The 21,865-nt window shown below is 43.6% G+C and overlaps 1 protein-coding gene across 6 annotated transcripts in view; it reads left to right on the top strand.

Annotated features, from left to right (window-relative positions):
* Positions 1 to 21,865, top strand: part of dock11 (dedicator of cytokinesis 11) — a 301,498-nt gene that overhangs the window by 60,585 nt on the left and 219,048 nt on the right. For all 6 annotated transcript variants that reach the window (XM_043704339.1, XM_043704341.1, XM_043704340.1 and 3 more), the window contains exons 4-6: positions 5,323 to 5,405; positions 7,818 to 7,887; positions 13,533 to 13,628. In XM_043704339.1, coding sequence (XP_043560274.1) covers positions 5,323 to 5,405; positions 7,818 to 7,887; positions 13,533 to 13,628 — 249 coding nt within the window. The remainder of the gene's footprint in view (positions 1 to 5,322; positions 5,406 to 7,817; positions 7,888 to 13,532; positions 13,629 to 21,865) is intronic.

Below are 21,865 nucleotides of genomic sequence, written 5' to 3'. Positions count from 1 at the left end.
CCTCTGCACTGCCAGAGAGGGAAGACAGTTTCACATTCCATCTGGAAGGCAGCACCTTCAGGAGCACTGCCTTGGTACTGCGCTGGGTGTGTACTCCTGGTCAATACGCTGAAGTCCAGAAAGCATGACCTGAAGTCCTAACCTCTGGTCTCAAATGGAAGTGAGCCAAAGTTGACAATGAGCATAAACAACTGTTAGGAGCGGATACATCTTTGAACTGGCTGCCAAAATGCTAAAGGCCCATTTCAACCGCAAAGAATAGCTGTTGTTTTGCTTTGAGTAAATGCCCGGGTAGAGCTGACTTACTGAAATGCTGATGTGAACTGCAGTTAGAACCTGATGCTCCTTTGCGTGAAAAGGAGTATCTATTTGAGATGCATTTGTCAAGTTATTTCTTTGGGGGTTTTCCATCTTTAATTCACATGGCAGCCTCTTTGTCCTGTTAAAATCGGAGAGGTTTTTATGTTTAACATTTCCAAAGCAAAAGGGGGCTAGATATATTTCACACCAATGGGAAAGTGTAGGATAGCTTCTTTCAAACCTGCAGTAGAGACACACTGGATCAAATGGTGTCCTTCTGTCCAGAATAATTGAGAGAATTGTATTATCTTCTGGAACTTGCTCACAACCAGAAGAATTGAGCATTCTTCACCATTAGCATTTTAGATTTTTATTTTCAAGAAAATAATCTCTTTTTAATAACTTTAATAGATTCCGCATCGGGCAGTATTTCATTAAAATGTCTTGCAAGATGTCCCTTTTATCCAATCTTTAACATTCTTGCTTCTTTATTTCTGGAGTCTCTTCTCACGATTAAAGCTCATTGTTCCTGGAATCATTGTGGTGAATCTGTTTTCTGTCCTCCCTGTGTCACAGCCATGCTTCCTAAAGTAACTTGTCCGATGTTCCCTGTTTTAACTGGGGGCCAAACAATGGCTGAACTGGATTTACTTTTGTATTTCGGTGCTGAACAAAACAAGGGCTTCCGCTTTCCACATGGCGTTTATTCAGTGGGCCAAGACATTTGACACTCAGCAAACCTGGAAGGCCAGGGGAAAGTGCTGTACTAGTGTGGCTTGCCCTGGTTGGGGCCATTGCATGACAATGTGATCTATCAGCCTCAAATGGCACGACAAAATCTCTAACATTGAAGCCTTACAATGTGTTGCACATCAGTTAGTTACAGCACAGCCATCAGAGTTTAGCTTTGCTGGGTCCTCCATGTGACTCTTGTGGAGGGTACCAACATACCAAAGGGAGTATTCTGCCGTGAGCTGAACACGGCAACTCACACTGGAGCATGCACCAAGCTCACGTACAAAGAATTTTTTTTTTTAAGAATTCCAACAGTGTGGAAACAAGCCATTTAGCCCAACAAGTCTACACCAACCCTCCGAAAGTAACCTACCCTGACCCATTCTCCTAATCTAGTCTCCATTTACACCTGACTAATGCACCTAGCCTACACATCCCTGAACACTGTGGACAACTTAGCATGGCCAATCCCACCTAACCTGTGCATCTTTGGATTGTGGGAGGAAACGAGAGCACCCGAAGGAAACCCATGCAGACACGGGGAGAATGTCCAAATTCCACACAGACAGTCAGCTGAGGTGGGAATCGAACCTGGGTCCCTGGCGCTGTGAGGCAGCAATGCTAGCCACTGTGCATGTAAGCTGGAACCCACTACATGCGGGGAGGAAGAACCCTGAACAGAGCCACATTGAAGAAAACTGTTATTGATCATCCTCAACATTTCAGGAGAAGAGTCAGCTCCCTACAGGATAAATCAGCACAGCACAAAGCCAGTGTGTCCAGTCACACTCGAAGAATGACTTTATTTATTAATGTTTGCAATTTGTTCTGCAAATCAAGGTTTGGTTAACATCGCATATGGGATGACACTGACCTAAATGATGATCAATTGGTCTCCTTGCTGAACAGTTCTTTGTTAAAATGATGGCAAATTCCATCATCTGTTTTATTTATAAACCGAAGATCCCTAATCATTCCACCAACACCTAATGTTACTTGTATATGGACCTCTGGTCTTGGTTTAGATTTCCATCATTTTGCAGATAATTCATCCCAGCATGTTTTTGCTTATTTCTTCACATTTTGATTTTATCTGGCATCAATTTGTTCCATCTTATCACCTCTATGAGCTCTCCTAAAGTTGCTAACAGTCCTCTTTGCAGTTAACAGACCCCCCCCCCCTAGATTTCTCCCATCTGCTGGTTTTGACATGGAGCCAAGTTCTGTAAAATCCAGATGGCATTATGCAGGAGCAATTGTCCTTGTATTGACCCACAGAGGATGCTGCTGTTTATATTTCTGACAATCATTGTGGGTTTAAACCTCATGTAGATTCAGGTTTAGTTTTAGGTTTTGTTGTCATGTATACTTGATTACAGTGAAAAGTGTACAATGTCATAACACACACGGCACCACTTTAGGTAGAAAAGTACTTGGGTACAAATCACACAGGTACAAAGTAGTAAGAGAGCAGAGTTAAAAAGTTAAGCATTAACTTCATACAATAAGTAGAGAAATAAAGAAATAAGATAATAGTTAACTCTAAAGCCCTTTTTAATTTAAGCTAGAAAAACAAAGAATAAAGTTAAAAGTTCAGCAGTCTCTGATGAATCCTCCACTTGGTTTGCTCACTGGGAGACCTCAGCTGCCTGTACTGGAGGCCGTCACCCAGATACTGGGGGACCTCCCTCACCACTTGCTCTTCCAACACTGCCATTGTTGCTGCTGAGGCTGCTGCATCCCTGAACTCCTGCTGCTGAGTCACTGCTACAACTGGCCAAGGGACTGCCACAAACCACTAAGAGACCAGGCCAAGACACCGCCAAGAGACTGGGCTGAGACACCGCCACAAGCCACCGAGATAATGGGCACCTCATTGGGTGCACACTGAGGCCGGGAAGAGACACCAAGAGCCAAATAGGAGAAAAGAAGGGGAAGAAATGAGAAAGAAACGACGGGGTGGACGAGCTTCGGCTGAAGTGTCCTACACTGCCACCATCTTGTGATGTTGTATGTAAAGCCCCCAGATTCATCTGCAATCCTGAGGGATAACTGTTGGATGACTATTTTTATTGCTGGAGGTGACACCATTTCAGTGAGATGTGAATGACCCCACAGCAGTACTTTGCAAAGAAGCCATTGTCTGGAAGGTTGGTATGTGTGAATTGTGAGTTGACTGCTGTACTTTCTACAAAAGTTTTGAGCTCATGATTTCCTGATTCCTTTTGAAATACTATTTCAGTTGTAAAGGACTGTGGTAGGAGCTATATACATGCAAGTTTTTGTTTTCCTTTCTCCTAGTGCAAAATAACGTCCATTCATTGTTAAATTATTATTTTTTCCATCCATTTCAACATCCTGTGTGACAATCCATCAAATATCCTATTGAAACTCCACACATGCAAGTACAACTGTATTTTGTTAAAGATCACACAACGCCAAATATAGTCCCACAGGTTTATTTGGAAGCACTAGCTTTTGGAGTGCTGCTCCTTCATCAGGTGGTTGTGAGGAGCAGCTGTCCGAAAGCCAATGCTTCCAAATATTCCTGTTGGACTATAACTTGGTGTTGTGTGATTTTTAACTTTGTACACCCCAGTCCAACACCGGCATCTCCAAATCACAACTGTGTATTTTGTTTACCAGTACATTGCTCACAGAATTCAGGAGTTGCCCCCCAAGCAGAACTTGACTTTCACAGTTTAACTCAACATTCTGTTTCCAAGTGAGTGTGGGTTTTATTCTTTATAAATACTTAAGTTGGTGGAATTGTAGAAAGGTGAGAGGGAAAAGATTTAAAAGGGACCAGAGGGGCAAATTTTTAATGCAGAGGGTGGTACATGTATGGAATGACCTGTCAGAGAAAGTGGTGGAGGCTGGTACAATTACAACATTTAAAAGGCATCTGAATGGGTATATGAATAGGAAGGGTTTAGAGGGATATGGACCAAGTTCTGGCAAGTGGGACTAGATTAGGTTAGGATATCTGGTCAGCATGGTCAAGTTGGACTGAAGAGCCTGTTTCTGTGCTGTATAACTCAATGACTCTAAGTGATGAGTGGCAGACTGAATGGGCTTCATGTTGGCATGAGACAAGTTGGGGTGAATTAGCATTTTTTGTTAACCAATGCTGATCTTGTTGGGTGGGCATTTTATCTCAGCTGGTGTGCGCGTGTGCGTTTTAGAATCGTCCCAGGGGATTATCTCATTCCAGCTGTGGTAGACCTGGGTCCAGCCTTCTGAGAGTGGACAACAATGGGGTAAACCACTAGTGCCAAGTGAAACAGCTCAGGATAAAACGTCAGGCACCATACAAGAAAGCTTGGTTGAATCAATCTGGTGCATTATAAAATCATGTCAAATTACTGCTGAATCTGACCACAAAGTTTGTAGAAAGCCTTTAGTTTGGAACTGATCTGAAAGAGTGACTTAAGGTCAAAATTGGATTAATATGTTGTATATTTTTGGGAAAAAGATACTGTATAGATGATGCAGAGAAAGTGAGGACTGCAGATACTGGAGAGTCAGAGTTGAAAAGTGTGGTGCTGGAAAAGCACAGCTGGTCAGGCAGCATCCGAGGGGCAGGAGAGTTATTGTTTCGGGCATAAGCCCTTCATCGGGAATGTAGATGATGCAATGCTCTTGCAGGAATTGGGCTATCTACTGCGTTTGCTATTGGCTGCTTTTCTGCTTCACTGATGTCACTATCGACATGCTGGAAATTACCATTGACCATAAACTGAACAGGACTAGCCATACAAATAATTTGGCAATGACAGCAGATTAAAAGCTAGGACTCCTGCAGCGAGTATCTCACCTCCTGTTTCCCCAGAGCCTGTCCACCATCAACAAGGCACCAGTCAGGAGTGTGATGGTACACTCCCCATTTTCCTGGTTGCTGAAACAACATTCAAGAAGCTTGACACCCAGCACAAAGCAACCTGCTTGATTAATGCTCCACCCAGCGCCTTCATCATTTGCTCCCATCGCTACCTATGCACAGCCTGTACAACTTACAAGGTTCACTGCAGCAACGCATCAAGGCTCCTCCAAAAGCACCTTTCTAGCCTACAACCTCTCGCACCGAGAAGGATAAGGGCAGCAGCTCCATTGGAATACCATTGTCTGCAAGTTGCCTTCTAAGCCACTCACCACTGAGACTTGAAGCTGGCACCATTCCTTTACTGTTGCTGAGTCAAAATCCTGGAGCTCTCTCCTTAACAGAGAGAGCTCCACAAAAAACGATTTAGGAAAACTTGATCTAATGATCTGGTAATTTATTTGCAGTGCATCAGGACATATAATTCGGACTGGCTGCTGGTAAACTACAAATATGAAGGTTATGCAGGGGATTTCAGATCATTGCCCAGGTAACATTCTATTTCAGATTGTTGTAAAATAGATTCTTTCAGAGGTTTCCAAACTATCTTAATCTGTCTTTTTCCTCATTACCTCTTTCACCCCTTATGTCTTTTGTTCTTGACTTCTCTGTCGCTCTTGTTCTCATTTGCTTGCTCCCTTCCCCCGTCTCTCCCTCTCCGTCTCTCTCCCTCAACCGTATTGTCAATAATTGAGGCATCCTGTCAATTTGAGTACTTACCCATCGTTCCAACTCCGTTTCCTGCCACTCAACCAATTTCCTCTACATGTCAGTAATTTGCCCTCAACTCCATGGGCTTCTACCTTAACTAACCTTCTTTTGTGCGAGAATTTATCAAAAGCTTTCTGGAAGTCCATATAAACAACATTCATCACCATACCTTGGTCTTCCACCTTTGTCAACCCTTCAGAAAAACTCTTAAGATTCGTCAGGAATGACCTACCCTTCTTGAGTCCATGCTGACTCTCCCTGATCAGCTGAAGTTTTTTTTGAGTAGATCTAGCTACCCTAAGCTTAATTATAGATTCTAACAATTGCCCCACTACAGATGTTAGGCTAACTAATCTGTAATTCACTGGCTTCCCTCTATCACCCTTCTTAAAGAGCTGTGTGACATGTGCAACTTCCTAATCCGGAGGTACACCTCCTAAATCAGGGAACTCCACCAATACCCAAACCATAATCTTTTAATGTGCTCTCCTGCTTCGTTTGACACCCATGGGTGGAAACGATCAGATGCTGGGGATTTGTCACTCTTCACTTCCATTTATTTCCTCGTTGTTGATTATTTGCTTAAGTTGATCTTAGTTGGACCATGTCCTTGATCCTCTGTTAACTTTGGGATTTCTGGTAAGCTGTTCTCATTTTATGCTGTGAGTACTGGAGCAAAATATTCTCCATGGTCATTGACAATATCAGTAGGCCGATAGTACTCTTAACCAGCCTATTTCCCTTTATAAAATCTCTTATTGTCTTTTATGCCCCTTGCAAGCTTCCTTCTATCATCCTTATTAGGCACTCTTATAAGCCACTTTGTGGCCTTATTTTGTAGTTCTCCCATTCTGTGTAAGGCTTGTTGTATTTTATCAAACCTCTTGTGAAAAATACCCACATCAAAGAAGTTGTTACTGCAGAATTTAAGATCATAAGACCATAGGATGTTGGATCAGAAGTAGGCCACTCAGTCCACCAATGTGCTCTGCCATTCAATAAGATCATGGCTGATTTGATAATGCTCAACTCCACTTTCCTGTCTTTTCCCCATAACCTTTGATTCCTTCGCTGATTAAAAATGTCATCCTCAGCCTTGAATACACTTAATGACCCAGAATTCCACAGATTCATTGCTCTCTCAGAGAACTCTGTGGCCGAGTGAAGAGGCTCCCTGACACGTGCAGACAGGTTGATCGGCTTAGTTGCAGACTCTTTAAAGACATTTAAGACAAAGTTGCTCAGTTGCTATGGTCTGAGTGGATGAAAACGTAATAAAAATTGGATTCTTATTATTCTAAGTTGGCTTGACTGACAGAAAAGTCAGTTTAAATTACACGTGTTCATAAATATCCGCCATGATATTGTCCCCCCCGGATGTTGCATTTAATTAGCGCACAGTCCCAGAATCATAAAAGGAAATAAAAAGGCTGTTTATTGTGTCATGTCTGGACCAGATCTCTGAACGAGCATAATGCCATTCTCCTGCCTTCTCCCCACACTCTGAATATTAGTTTCTACTTAAGTAGTCATGTGGAATGCCTCAATTGATCTTGCCTCTACCACAACTTTCAGGCATTGTGTTCCAGACCCTGACTATTTGCTGCATGAAAAAAACACTCTCAGATCACCTTCGCTTCTTTTGCAAATTACCTGAAATCTACGTCCCCTTGTTCCAGATTCTTTCATGAGAAGAGGCAGTTTCTCACTCTGTCCAAAACCCTCTGTGTAATGCGCAATGTATAATGTAGATGTTGAGAAGGAGCAGCCAGTAATGGGACCTATCCAGTTAACATCCTTAATCTGGAGCTTAATTGTAGGCCAGTCCTCCTTTACCAGCTTTTGAGATTAATGTAGTTGCTTTTAGGTGATTGCAAAGGAATGTGCGGTCTTTCCCTATTCTTCTGTTTTTGGTGGGTGAAGAGGAAAAGCTGCATCTCTGTAACAACATATAATGTGCAATTAAATGGAAAACTCAGGACCACCTAAAATCCATTCTGTTCCTGCTCTCTCCCACCCCAACTGATTGAGTTGTAATTTGACTATAAAGTGACTTAGAAGTAAAGAGGGGAGGGATGCTGATATTGTTCCACAATAGGATTTAATCCTCTGACGTCATTTTGCTCTATATTCAAAGCACTTCTCTCCCTCCAAAGTAAGATTTCTGTGCTTCTCTTTTTGTTCCTTGTAGCAAAGGGCATCAGCCAGACAAGTTGCCTGTGCAGCTGTATGAAGTTGATGAAGATGTGGATAAAGATGAGGTAGGTGATCTCGCTTTCTGAACTAAACATGTCAAGCTTTATTTTCAGTGGTGAGCTGTTTGTTGTAAGGTTACTCGAGGCTGGTTTTGCCTCGAGTGCACAACGTACAAAGACAGCACATCATAGGATCCTTTAATTCTCTGTAATGTGTGACAACTCCCAGTGAGAATTGTGTGCATGTGTGCAGCATGGTGCAGACCTCATGCGAGTGGAGGTTGGAAGAGCCTGGGCTGGAGAACCAGGGCAGGGAGAGATGTCAGACAAGGGAGCAGAAACACTGACTCGATGCTTCAGAGAATTGTAGTTGAGAGAAAATAAGGAGATGAGGGATGCTGGAGAAAGATTGGAAATATACTTGCTGGTTACGGAGTGAGATGCAACACAGAGTATGAAGGGAAGCTTCTTTCCATTTCCCTTTTGTTTTAATCTTTTGATTTCTGTGCATCTCTGCTGCCATTGCCCACCTAAACACATGGTGAGGCCAGCCCTTCCATCATTGCTTGGTCATCTCTTCCTTTTTATTTGGCGATGCTGAACTGACTGCACTGCCTTGTGAACACATTGCTCCACCTGGATGATTTCCCCTTCTTGCTGAGTGCTTCTTTGCTCATGACTTTACAGCCACAGCCAAGGGTGACAGGTGGCCCTTTTAAAGATACCAAGTGTGCCTTTGCAATTTTAAAAATCACTCCACGCCGGGTTATTGTCCAACAGGTTTAATAGAAGTGCACTAGCTTTCGGACTGCCGCTCCTTCATCGGGTGATAGTCGCTCCGAAAGCTAGTGTGCTTCCAATTAAACCTGGTGTTGTGTGATTTTTAACTTTGTACACCCCAGTCCAACATCAGCATCTCCAAATCATGTTTGCAATTTTAGATTCTGTCACATTGATGTTCATTGCCAAAGATCATCACATCATCGCCATTGGTTTGATGTTGATGTAGACTGCACTATTCGTCTCTGTCCCACTGGACTATAAATTCAGGAGCCGAGGTCATTTACCATGTTATGCCTGCTCGCCATTCAATGAGTTCATAGCCGATCTGATAATTTTCAGTTCTGCATTGCTGTCTTTTCCCCACAGCACTTGGTTCCCTTGTTGGTTAGAAATCTGTCTGTCTCAGCTTTAAATACACTCCATGACCCAGAATTCCACAAATTCAGAGAAGAAATTCTTCCTCTAGATTGCTTCTAATTCCAGTATATAATTCTGGGGCCATTCACTGTATTTTAGCTGTGCTCTGGCTAGTACTTTATATAATTTTAGCAACACCTGTCTGTTTCTATACACCATTGCTTTGTAATAAAGTCCAAAAGTCCATTTGCCTTCCCCGTTATAACCACTGAACTTGGAAGTTCTCCTTTATGATTGGTCCACCTCCAAGTCCCACTGTGCTGTTGCTTTCTGCACTTAGGTAACATTCAGTTCCTTTGTTCATCTTGCCAAAGTGCATAATTTCTCATTTCATCACATTATATTCCATCTGCCAGGTTTTGCCCACTCCCCTCACCTATCTATGTCCCTCTGTAGACGTATTTTGTCATCCTTACACTTTGCCTTCCAAAGTAATTTTGTGTCATCTGCAAAATTGGTGATGGTTTTTCACTTTTACATCCAAGTCTGGATAGGATAAATAGACAAAGTCTTTTCCCTGGGGTGGGAGAGTCCAGAACTAGAGGGCAAGGTTTAGGGTGATAGGGGAAAGATATAAAAGAGACCTAAGGGGCAACTTTTTCATGCAGAGGGTGGCACATGTATGGAATGAGCTGCCATTTAAAAGGCAGCTGGATTGGTATATGAATAGGAAGGGCTTGGAGGGATATGGGCCAGGTGCTGGCAGGTGGGATTAAATTGGGTTGGGATATCTGGTTGGCATGGACAAGTTGGACCGAAGGGTCTGTTCCCGTGCTGTACATCTCTATGACTCTAATATACATTGTAAATAATTGAGGCCCCAGCACTGTTCCCTGTGGCACTCCACTAGTTGCACGATGCCATCCTGAAGATGCTGTCAACCTACCCATCCTTTACCAACCTATCCATACTCTACCCTGAAAACCATATTACCTTAATAAGCAGACTCCAGAGCAAGGTCTTATCGAATGTCTTTCAGAAACCCATCTACTAATTCCACTTCATTCTCTCCTGCTTGTTAACTCCTCAAAGAACTCTAACAGATTTGTTCAGTGTGATTGCCTTTTCTTGATTTTATTTTGTTTCTAAGTGTTCTGCTGTTACATCCTTCATAGCAGACTCGAGCACTTTTACGTAATATATGTAAAACTAACTTGGCTTCCTTCTACCTGTTGATGGTGTCCCTCTCTCTCTGAATGGGATGTTATAAGACATAAGATGTTACATTCGCAGTTTTCCAATCTAAAGCCTTTTGGTAGACTGTTGCCAGTTCATCCAATATCTCAGTGGCTGCTTGTTTTAACATCTGGTATGGGGAAAAGTATTTATCAGTCATTAGTCCTGATGAAAGATTCCGACCTCAAATGTCGATTCTCCCTCTCCTCTGATGCTGCCTGACCTGCTGTGCTTTTTTTAGCTCAACTCTTTATCCAGTCTGACCCTCCAGCATCTGCAGTTCTCACCTATCTCCAAGGGATGTACTAGCCTTTATCCCTATTAGGTTTCCCAGTACTTTTTCTCTACTAATTAATTATTGTGTTTCATTGTTGTGGTTCTGTTCGCCAAGCTGGAAGTCTTTGTTGCAAACGTTTCATCCCCTGGCTAGGCAATATCATCAGTGCTTGGGAGCCTCCTGCGAAGCGCTTCTTTGATGTTTCCTCCGGTGTTTATAGTGGTCTGTCCCTGCCGCTTCCGGTTGTCAGTTTCAGCTGTCCGCTGTAGTGGTTGGTATATTGGGTCCAGGTCGATGTGTTTGTTGATGGAGTTTGTGGATGAATACCATGCCTCTAGGAATTCCCTGGCTGTTCTCTGTCTGGCTTGCCCTATGATAGTAGTGTTGTCCCAGTCGAATTAAAGACAGAGAACAGCCAGGGAATTCCTAGAGGCATGGCATTCATCCACAAACTCCATCAACAAACACATCGACCTGGACCCAATATACCAACCACTACAGCGGACAGCTGAAACTGACAACCGGAAGTGGCAGGGACAGACCGCTATAAACGCCGAAGGAATCATCAAAGAAGCGCTTCGCAGGAGGCTCCCAAGCACTGATGATGTCGCCTAGCCAGGGGACGAAACGTTTGCAACAAAAACTTCCAGCTCAGCGAACAGAACCACAACAACGAGCACCCGAGCTACAAATCTTCGCACACTTTGAACACTTATTGTGTTTCATTTCCACCATCACTCCACTCCCCCAAACCGCCAAGGCTCTGTCATTATTAGATATTTTTGGAATGTTATTAATGACCTCTACAATGAAAACATTTTTTTCCAAAGTATTTATTCAACTCCTCTGCTTGTTGCTTGTTCTCTGTTATTGTTTTTTAACCCTCATTCTCTAAGGGACTTATGTTCACTTTGGCCTCAACTTTACATGTTTATATATATTAAAGAAGTTCTTATTGCCTTTTTAAAAATTTTACTTGCTAAATTGATCCCTGGTTGGACCCACAACACAGTGTTGCAAGACACTCTTCCAAATACAGTCCATGAATTCTTCCACATGGCTTCCTTTGCCAATTTGATTTTCCCAGTCTACATGAAGATTAATATCTATTATGTTGAGTATAACGTCTTTTTTTAACGTGCCCTCATCATTGCATGATTTATCCTCTGTACTACTGAACAGTTACTACTGGGGGGCCTTAAGATTCTCCCACGAATGTGGTCTTTCACTTGTTCCTCATCTTCACCCACGTGCTTTTTTTTGCTTTTTTTGCTTATTCCATGTCATACAAGCAGAGCTTCCCACCACTTTATGCTTCCTGCCTGTCAAAACGTCATACACCCTTGTGCATTTAGAATCATAGATTCCTTACAGTGCAGATAGAGGCCATTTGGCCCATCAAGTCACCAGTGACCGTCCGAAGAGTATCCCACACCCCTGCAACTCCCCTGGCTAATCCATCTAGCCTGCCCATCCCTGGACACTAGGAGGCAATTTAGCATGGCCAATTCACCTAAGCTGTATATCTAAGGGCAGCACGGTGGCTCAGTGGTTAGCACTGCTGCCTCACAGCGCCAGGAACCTGGGTTCAATTCCCACTGTCTCTGTGGCGTTTGCACATCCTCCCCGTGTCTGCGTGCATTTCCTCTGGGTGCTCCGGTTTCTTCCCACACTCCAAAGATGTGCAGGTTAGGTGGATTGGCCATGCTAAATTGCCTATAGTATAAGGTGCATTAGTCAGGGGTAAATGTAGGGTAGGAGAATGGGTCTGGGTGGGTTACTCTTTGTCGGTATGGACTTGTTGGGCCAAATGGCCTGTTTCCATACTGTAGGGAATCTAATCTAATTTCTGGACTGTGGAAGGAAACTGGAGTACCTGAAGGAAACCCATGCAGACATGGGGAGAACATTACAAAGCCTGCACAAAAGCTCGAGGCTGGAATCGAACACACGGCCCAGGTGCTGTGAGGCAGTAATGCTAACCACTGAGCCATTGTGCCCCCCCCACCCCCCTCCCCCCCACCACCCACCCCACCACCGTTACGTCAGCCATGTCAATGTCATGAGGAACTGGATCCTTCCCCTTCTGCTCTGACAAGTGTCTCTTCAGTGAGGAGATGTCCTTAATTCTGACACTGGACAGGCAAAGCAGATTTTGGGATTCGCACTCCTGGTTGCATAAAATGCCCCTAACCACAATTACATTCCAATTTCATTCCCACAGAGTTTATAAGTATCTTATAACTAGACGGTATAGGTTTAAGGTGAAAAAAGAAAGATTTGAAAGGGCCCTAAGGGGCAGCGTTTTCATAGAGAGGGTGGTTCATGTGTGGAATGAATTACCAGAGGAAGTGGGAGATGCAGGTACAGTTACAACATTTTAAAAGCCACTTGGGCAGATACACGGTTAGGAAAGGTTTAAAGGGATATGGGTCAAAACCAGGCAAATGGAGCTAGTTCAGTTTGCAGAAAAGATATTATTAAGCTGGAGAGGATTCAGAAGAGAGTTACCCTGATTTTGCTGAGAATGGAGGGTTTCAGTTATAAGGAGAGGTTGGATAGGCTGGGACGTCTTTCACTGGAGTGTGGAAGGTTGAGGGGTGACCTTATTGAGGTTTATAAAATCATGAGGGCTATAGAGAAGGTGAATGGCAGGGGTCTTTTTCCTAGAGTGGGGGATTTAAAGACTAGGGGGCATATCTTTAAGGTGAGAAGAGAAAGATTTTAAAAAGATATGAGTGACAACGTTTTTACACAGAGAGTGGTTTGTGTGTGGAATCAGAGAAAGTGGTGGATATGGGTCCAATTACAATATTTGATACACGTTGGGATAAGGATATGAATAGGAAAGGTTTAGTGGGGTTTGAGCCAAGTGCAGGCAGGTGGGACTAGACTAGTTTGGAGTTATGTTCAGTGTGGACTTGTTGGTCTGAAGGGTGTGTTTCCATGCTGTGTGACTCTATGACTGAGGCTTCTCAAGACATGGAGTTCTTCGTGCGATACTGTGGCTGTTTAAATACGCTGGGCTTTTTGTTTAATCTTGATGATTTTCTTCCAGGATGCTGCATCGATTTGCTCACAGAAAGGAGGAAACATTAAGGAAGGCTGGCTGTACAAAGCTAACATGAACAGCACTATCAGCGTTACAATGAGGGTAAGATGATGTAACAGGTGAGAGACTAAACACAGATGATGCAGAGTAGAATCTGTTTTGTACTCTCCTACACAGCAGGCTGTAACAAACTGCTGAAGGTGGTTTGGGGTGGGAGGCGGTCTGTCTGATTTCATCATCTTACTGAGGATCAGCTTGTGCCAGTGACCCACTGCACATGTGACTAACTTCACTGCCACAGTCAGGGAAATGTTTATGTCTGATAGCCACTTGAATACAGCAATCGCAATATCTCACGAAATGAACTGATTCAAAAAAGGAAATGAGTTTAATCTAGAATGAGCACATATATTTAATAGGAGGGTGTGGACTGTGGAAATTGTGGGCCATTTGTACATTATTAAGCAGTAAACTTTAGTGGTTGACGATGTAGCCTCGTATGACAAGGCCTGTAACAGTGGGTTTGTGTGTCCTCCTGATACTGACCTGGGGTTATGGCTGTCGATACCATTACATACATTTCAATAGATTTAACTGAGCTGTTACTACCCCAACTGGAATGACTAGAGACTTGAGGGAAATAAATAGGCTTGGATCAGTTTAGAGTCATAAAGTTTGTACACTACGGAAAGAGATCCTTCAGCCCATCTTATGTGTGCTGGTCATCAAGCACCTTTCTAATTTAGTCCCATTTTCCAGCTCTTGGCCCATAGCTGTTAGGCTGTGGCATTTCAAGTGTTCATCAAAATAGACCTTAAATGGTTTCTGCCTCTCCCACCCTTACAGGCAATGAGCTCCAGGTTCCCACCATCCTTTGGATAAAAACTTCTTCCGTAAGCCACCTGCCCTTTGCATTTGATCTATAGTCCCTAACTATTGATCCCTCTACTAAGGGGAAACATTTCTTCCATCTATTTTCACTGCAACCCTCATAATTCTGTAGACCTGAATCAGAGCCCCTCCCACAACTTTCTCTGCTCTCAGGAAAACAAACTCAGCCTACCCAGCCTCACTTTAGCCGAGCCAACATCCTGGTGAATTTCCCCTGCACCCTGTCCAGTGCCAACACAGTCCAGAACTGCACACAATACTTTGGATGTGGCCTAACTAATATTGTTTACAGCTCCATCAAAGCTGCATTGCTTTTGTAATCAGTGGCTCAATTAACAAAGGCAAGTGTTCCATGTGGCTTCTTAACCAACCTATTGACCTATCCTATTGTCTTCAAGGATGTATGGACATGCATACCATGTCCCTTTGATCCTCTGCACTTCCTGGGCTCCTACTGTTCATTGTGTACCTCTTTGCTTGTAGGCTCCTGAAAATGCATTACCTCACACTTTTCAGAATTAAATCCGAATTGCCACTAGATGTCTTCCTAAAGGTGTATAGAATGTGCAGGGTTTGGTTTAAAAAGAAAGAAATTAGGAAAATGAAAAGAGGACATAAGGAAACACTAGCAGATAAGATATAGGAAAATCCAATGGCATTTTACAAGTATATTAGGAAGAAGAATTTAATTAGGGAAAGAGGTGGGGACCATTCGAGACTGAAGTGGCAAACAGTATGGGCAGAGGAAGACACTGAGGAGATTGCATCTGGATTCAATATAGAGAAGGACAATGCAGGGAGAGAATCAGAGAGTGGACAGTGATCTACTCGAACAAGTTACATTTGAGAGGGAGGGATTATCAGTCATTTACATTGGCTTAAAATTAGCTTAACATTCAGGCCCAGATGAGCTATATCCCTGGCTGCTGTGGGAGATGATTGCAGCGATCCTGACATTAATGTTCAAATAATATCACTATAGAATTCTCATCTCCCCAAAGGAAGTATCCCTCTCACCATTTTCTAATAGACGAAAGCTCTTCGAGTCATAGAAATGTACAGCATGGAAACAGACCCTTCGGTCCAACCCGTCCATGCCGACCAGATAGCACCCAGCCCATATCCCTCCAAATCCTTCCTATTCATCCAGATGCCTCTTAAATGTTGCAATCGCACTAGCCTCCACTACTTCCTCTGGCAGCTCATTCCATACACGTACCATTCACTGTGTGAAAAAGTTGCCCCTTAGGTCTCTTTTATATCTTTCCCCTCTCACTCTAAACCCTCGAGTTCTGGACTGTCCGACCCCAGGGAAAAGACTTTGCCTATTTACCCTATCCGTGCCCCTCATAATTTTGTAAACCTCTATAAGATCACCCCTCAGCCTCCAACGCTCCAGGGAAAACAGCCCCAGCCTGTTAAGTTTCTCCCTATAGCTCAAATCCTCCAACCCTAGCAAGATCCTTGTAAATCTTTTCTGAACCCTTTCAAGTTTCACAACATCTTTCCGATATGAAGGAGACAGAATTGCATGCAATATTCCAACAGTGGCCTAACCAATGTCCTGTACAGCCGCAACATGACCTCCCAACTCCTGTACTCAGTGCTCTGACCAATAAAGGAAAGCATACCAAACGCCATTCTTCACTATCCTATCCACCTGCAACTCCACTTTCAAGGTGCTATAAACCTGCACTCCAAGGTCTCTTTGTTAGCAACACTCCCAAGAACTCCGATCAGATGTTTTCCTCATGACCATCCTGCTGGCCTCCCTGTTACAGGTGGTCATTCCCCATTCTCCTCTCTGACTGCATTTCCCTAATCAGTGAGGTGACCACAGCTAAAAATGTGCCATCCACATAACCCCGTGACCCACTGCTGAAACTCCGAAACTTGGTCTCAAACTGACTAAACCCCAGGCACTTCCTGCAGATGTGGTCATCCAGACTCTGAAGACTTAGCACATACATGCAACACATGGGACTGGGCTCCCTTGCCATAACTTAGTTTATATTTTGATTAAGAGTAATTTAACTTATGTTTCTTGATAAGTTGAAGGTAGCTTTTCTTTGTCCATACTGATAAGTTAGTTCCCTCTCCTGTGTCTATATGTTCTTTCTCCCCCGTTCTAGTTTTGAAGTTTGAATTTTTGAGATTACTATAATCTCTAAATGCAACTGTCCAACAATTTATTTCAATGCATGAGGGCTGACAGGTAAGGCAGATGAACTCAGGACATGGATGGGAATGTGGGACTGAGATATCATAGCTTTTACAGAAATGTGGCTCAGGGAAGGGCAGGACTGGCAATTTAATGTTCCAGGGTATATATGCTATAGGAAGGATAGAAAGGGAGGCAAGAGAGGACGTGGAGTGGTGTTTTTGGTTGGGGTTAACATTATGGCTCTACTTATGGATGATATTCCAAGGTGTGTGTCCAGGGAAATTATTTGGGTGAAACTCTATGTGGAGTTTGCACATCCTCCCCGTGACTGCGTGGGTTTCCTCCGGGTACTCCGGTTTCCTCCCACAATCCAAAAATGTGCAGGTTAGGTGAATTGGCCATGCTAAATTGCCCGTAGTGTTAGGTAAAGGGGTAAATGTAGAGGAGTGGGTCTGGGTGGGTTGCTCTTCGGCGGGTCGGTGTGGACTTGTTGGGCCGAAGGGCTTGTTTCCACGCTGTAAGTAATCTAATCTAATCTAATCTAACTGAGAAATAAGAAAGGGATGATCACTTTATTGGGGTTGCACTGTAAACCCCCCAATGGTGAGCAGGAAATTGAGAATAATAGGGTGGTTATAGTAGGGAATTTTAACTTTGCAAACATAGACTGGGACTGCCATAGTGTTAAAAGTTTAGATGGAGAGGAATTTGTTAAGTGTGTACAAGAAACTTTTCTGATTCAGTATGTGGATGTGCTGACTAGAGAAGGTGCAAAGCTTGACGGTTGGTTGGGAAATAAGGCAGGGCAGGTGACTGAGGGGGAGCACTTTGGGGCCAGCAGTCATAAATCTATTAGTTTTCAAGTAGTTATGGAAAATAATAGACCGGATCTAAAAGTTAAAGTTCTAATTTGTAGGAAGGCCAATTTGGATGGTATTAGGCAAGAACTTTCAAAAGCTGATTGGGGGCAAATGTTTGAAGGTAAAAGGACGGCTGGAAAATGGGAAGCTTTCAGAAATGAGATAATGAGAGCCCAGAGACAGTATATTCCTATTGGGGTGAAAGGAAGGGCTGGTAGGTGTAGGCAATGCTGGATGTCTAGAGAAATTGAGGTTCTGGTCAAGAAAAAGATAGAAACATATGTCAGGTATAGACAGCAGGGTTCGAGTGAATCCCTGGAAGAATGCAAGGGCAGAAGGAGTAAACTCAAAAGGTAAATCAAGAGTATAAAATGGGGACATGAGATAGCTTTGGCAAACAGGGTTAAGGACAATCCAAAAACATTCTACAAATCTATTCAGGACAAAAGAGTAATGAGAGAGAGAATAGGGCAGCTTAAAAATCAACAAGATCACCTGTGTATGGAGCCACAGGAGATGGGTGAGATGCTATATGAATATTTCACATCAGCATTTACTGTGGAGAAGGGTTTGGAAGCTACAGGAATTGGGGAAATAAATGGTGATATCTTGAAAAATGGGAAAAGTGAGGACGGCAGATAATATAGATCAGAATCAAAAGGTGTGGTGCTGGAAGAGCACACTCAGTCAGGCAGCACCTGAGGAGCAGGAAAGTCGACATTTCGAAAATGAGCTCTTCATCAGGAATATTTTGAGAAGTGTCCATATTACAGAGGAGGTGGTGCTGGACATTTTAAAACTCATAAAGGTGGATAAATCACTGGGAACTGATCAGGTGTTCTCCAGAAATTTGTAGGAAGTGGATGTAGTTTTGCTTGCTGAGCTGGAAGGTTCGTTTTCAGACATTTTATCACCATACTAGGTAACATCATCAGTGAGCCTCTGGATGAAGCACTGGTGGTATGGCCCACTTTTAGGTTTCCTTGGGTTGGTGATGTCATTTCTGATGGTGTCATTTCCTGTTCTTTTTCTCAGGGGGTGATAAATGGGATCCAAGTCAAAGAGCAGAGGAAAATCACCAATACAGTGTATTCAAAAAGAACGGGTACCCAATGAACACAGTCTGCTAATTTCTCAGCAACAAACCCAAACAAGCAGATAAAACACACCCAGAAACCCTAGCCACTCTCCCCTACATCAAAGACGTCTCAGAAATGACTGCCAGACTACTCAGACCGCTTGACATCATGGTAGCCCACAAACCCACCAACACAGTAAAATGGCAGCTAAAACGAAAGACCCGATACAGACAACAAGCAAAACTAATATCATTTACAAAATATCATGCAAAACCTGCAACTTAACACTATATTGGACAAACGGGCAGAAAACTAGCCACCAGGATACATGAGCATCAATTAGCCACAAGAGGACATGACCCACTCTCACTAGTATCCTTATATACACATAAGGAAGGACACCACTTCGACTGGGACAACACGTCCATCCTAGGACAAGCCAAACAGAGACACACACGAGAGGTCCTAGAAGCATGGCATTCCAACTGGAACTCAATCAACAAACACATTGACTTGGATCCCAGTTACCACCCTGTGAGAAAAAGAACAGGAAATGATGTCACCACAGGAAATGACATCACCCACCCAAGGAAACCTAAACACACAAATAGAAAGTGGGCAATACCACCATTGCTCCATCCAGAGGCTCACTGATGATGTTACCTTGTTTAGTGACGAAACATCTGAAAAATGAACCCTCCAGCTCAGTGAGTGTATCTACATCCAGAACCTCAACCTGAGCTATAAATCTTCTCAAACCTCGCTAGCTAGGGGAGTGATTCTGGGCCCTCTGCTGAGATATTTATATCATTGCTAGCCATGCATGAGGTGCTAGCAGACTGGAGGTGGGCTAATGTGGTGCCATTGATCAGTAAGGTAAATCCATGGCACTATAGACCAGAAAACCTGACATTGGTCTTCGGTAAGTTGATTGGAGGGGATTCTGAGGGACAGGATTTACATGCATTTGAAAAGACAGGATTTGATTAGGGCGAGTCAACATGGATTTGTGCATGGGAAATTGTGTCTCACTAACTTGCTTAAGTTTTTTTGAAGAAGTGACGAAGAAGATTGATGATGTTGTCTATACCGACTTCAGTAAGGCATTCGACAAGGTACTGCATGGTAGACTGGTTAAGTAAAGTTAGATCACACGGAATACAGGGAGAGCGAGCCATTTGGATACAAAATTGGTTCAAAGGTAGGAGACAGAGAATAGTGGTGGAGGCTTGCATTTTTGAGTTGAGGCCTGTGACCTGTGCTGTGCAGCAAAGGTTGGTGCTGGGTTCAATTTGTCATTTATATAAATGATTTGGGTGTCAATATGGGAAGTATGGTTAGTAAGTTTGCAGATGACACAAAAATTGATGGTATAGTGGAGAAGGTTACCTCAGAACACAATGGAACCTTGATCAGGTGTGTGGAGGTGTGACAGATGGAGTTAATTTAGAAAAATGTGAGGAATACTGCATTCAATCCTGGTTTCCGTCTACAGGAAGGATGTTGTTGAACTTGAAAAGGTTCAGAAAAGATATACAAGGATACTGCCAGGGTTGGAGGGCTTGAGCTGTAGGAAGAGGCTGTTTTCCCTGGAGCATTGGAGGCTGAGGGGTGACGTTATAGAGGTTTATAAAGTCATGAGGAGCGTGAATAGCATAAACAGACAAGGTCTTTTCCCCAGAGTAGAGGAGTCCAAAACTGGAGGGTATAGGTTTAAGAAGAGAAGGGAAAGATTTAAAGGAGACCTAAAGGGCAACGTTTTCAAACAGAGGGTGGTGCATGTGTAGAATGAGCTGCCAGAGAAAGTGGTGGAGGCTGGTACAATTACAGCATTTAAAAGTCACTTGGATGCATATATGAATAGGAAAGGTTGAGAGGGATATGGACCAAAGACTGGCAAATGAGACTAGATTAATGTAGGATATCTGGTTGGCATGGATGGCTCAGTGGTTAGCACTGCTGGCTCACAGCTCCAGGGACCCGGGTTTGATTCCAGCCTCGGGCGACTGTCTGGGTGGAGTTTGCACATTCTCTCCGTGTCTGCGTGGGTTTCCTCCGGGTGCTCCGGTTTCCTCCCACAGTCCAAAGATGTGCAGGTTAGGTGAATTGGCCATGCTAAATTGGCCATAGTGTTCTGGGATGTGTAGGTTAGAAGCATTAGTAGAGGAATGGGGAATGGGTCTGGGTGGGTTGCTCTTCGGAATGGTCGCTGTGGACTTGTTGGGCTGAAAGGCCTGTTTCCACACTGTAGGGAGTCTAAGGTTCTCAGGATGATTTGAAACCGAGGGTGTATTTCTGAGCTGTAAATCTCCGACTCCAACCAATCAACTTGGGACTTCACTGTCAGTGCTGCGCTCATTCCGAGCTCAGCCAAGCAGGTCAGGGCAGATCTGTCTGGCAAGTCTGATTCGTCTCTCTCCACCTACCCCATCACCCCCACCCCAACCCTCCCCCAAAGGAAATGACTTTAATCAAAATGCTAAATTGCTTGGCAGGCAGACTGAGATTTTTCACAATATTAACCCCTAAAACGTAAAACTCTTCCCTCTCCTTTCATGAAACTCACATTGTTACCATCCCCCAGTGTACACTCTGATAGCCTCACCTGGGTCCTCACTTCTCTGACTTTTTGGGTCAGTGGCAGAAAAGGATTTGTATTTGATTGAAACTTAAGACATACTGTGCATCAGCAGCAATGTAGATTTCTGCCGGTATGGGGCAGTGTTGCCAATTATTTAACTTGAAGAAGGCGGTCAGTGATAGCTAAGGGAGGATAAAGGAAGGCAGGGAGTAAGGATGAATAAGTGAAGATGCAGCCTATGAGAAGGGATCGTGAAGCCAGGAGCGAGGAGGAGACTGAGTGCTGGATAGCAGGGCCTAGCAATGCAGGAAAGGGATTAATCTGGTGAATAGCTTCAATTGCTCCCTAATTGTTTGAGAGTCTGATCTACAGCCATGATGCTTAATTAGTTACTGCTCAGTATAGGTACAAAGCCCAGTACTTATGCACGACAGAAGCTGTTACATGCTGATCTGTGATAAGTATGAATACAGTAATTTGAAACTCTTGGAAGTTAAACTCTTTCATATTTAGAATCCAGTGATGACTCTGCATTCCACTGTGATGTAGAAAATATACAGCTGTCAAAAGGGACAAAGGTACACCCACCCACAGAGAGAGACAGGCACATGCAGTCAGAAAGGCACCCTCACACAACTACCCCCCAAACACACACAAACAAACAAAATGCACAAACCAACTCACCCACCCATTCACCTCACTCACTCACTCACTCACTCACTCACTCACTCACTCACTCACTCACCCACTCACCCACTCACCCA

Source organism: Chiloscyllium plagiosum, chromosome 15, assembly GCF_004010195.1.
Source record: "Chiloscyllium plagiosum isolate BGI_BamShark_2017 chromosome 15, ASM401019v2, whole genome shotgun sequence".
In the NCBI taxonomy this organism is placed as follows: domain Eukaryota; kingdom Metazoa; phylum Chordata; class Chondrichthyes; order Orectolobiformes; family Hemiscylliidae; genus Chiloscyllium; species Chiloscyllium plagiosum.
The sequence above is the reverse complement of the archived record's forward strand: the minus strand, read 5'-3'. Positions and strand labels throughout refer to the sequence as shown.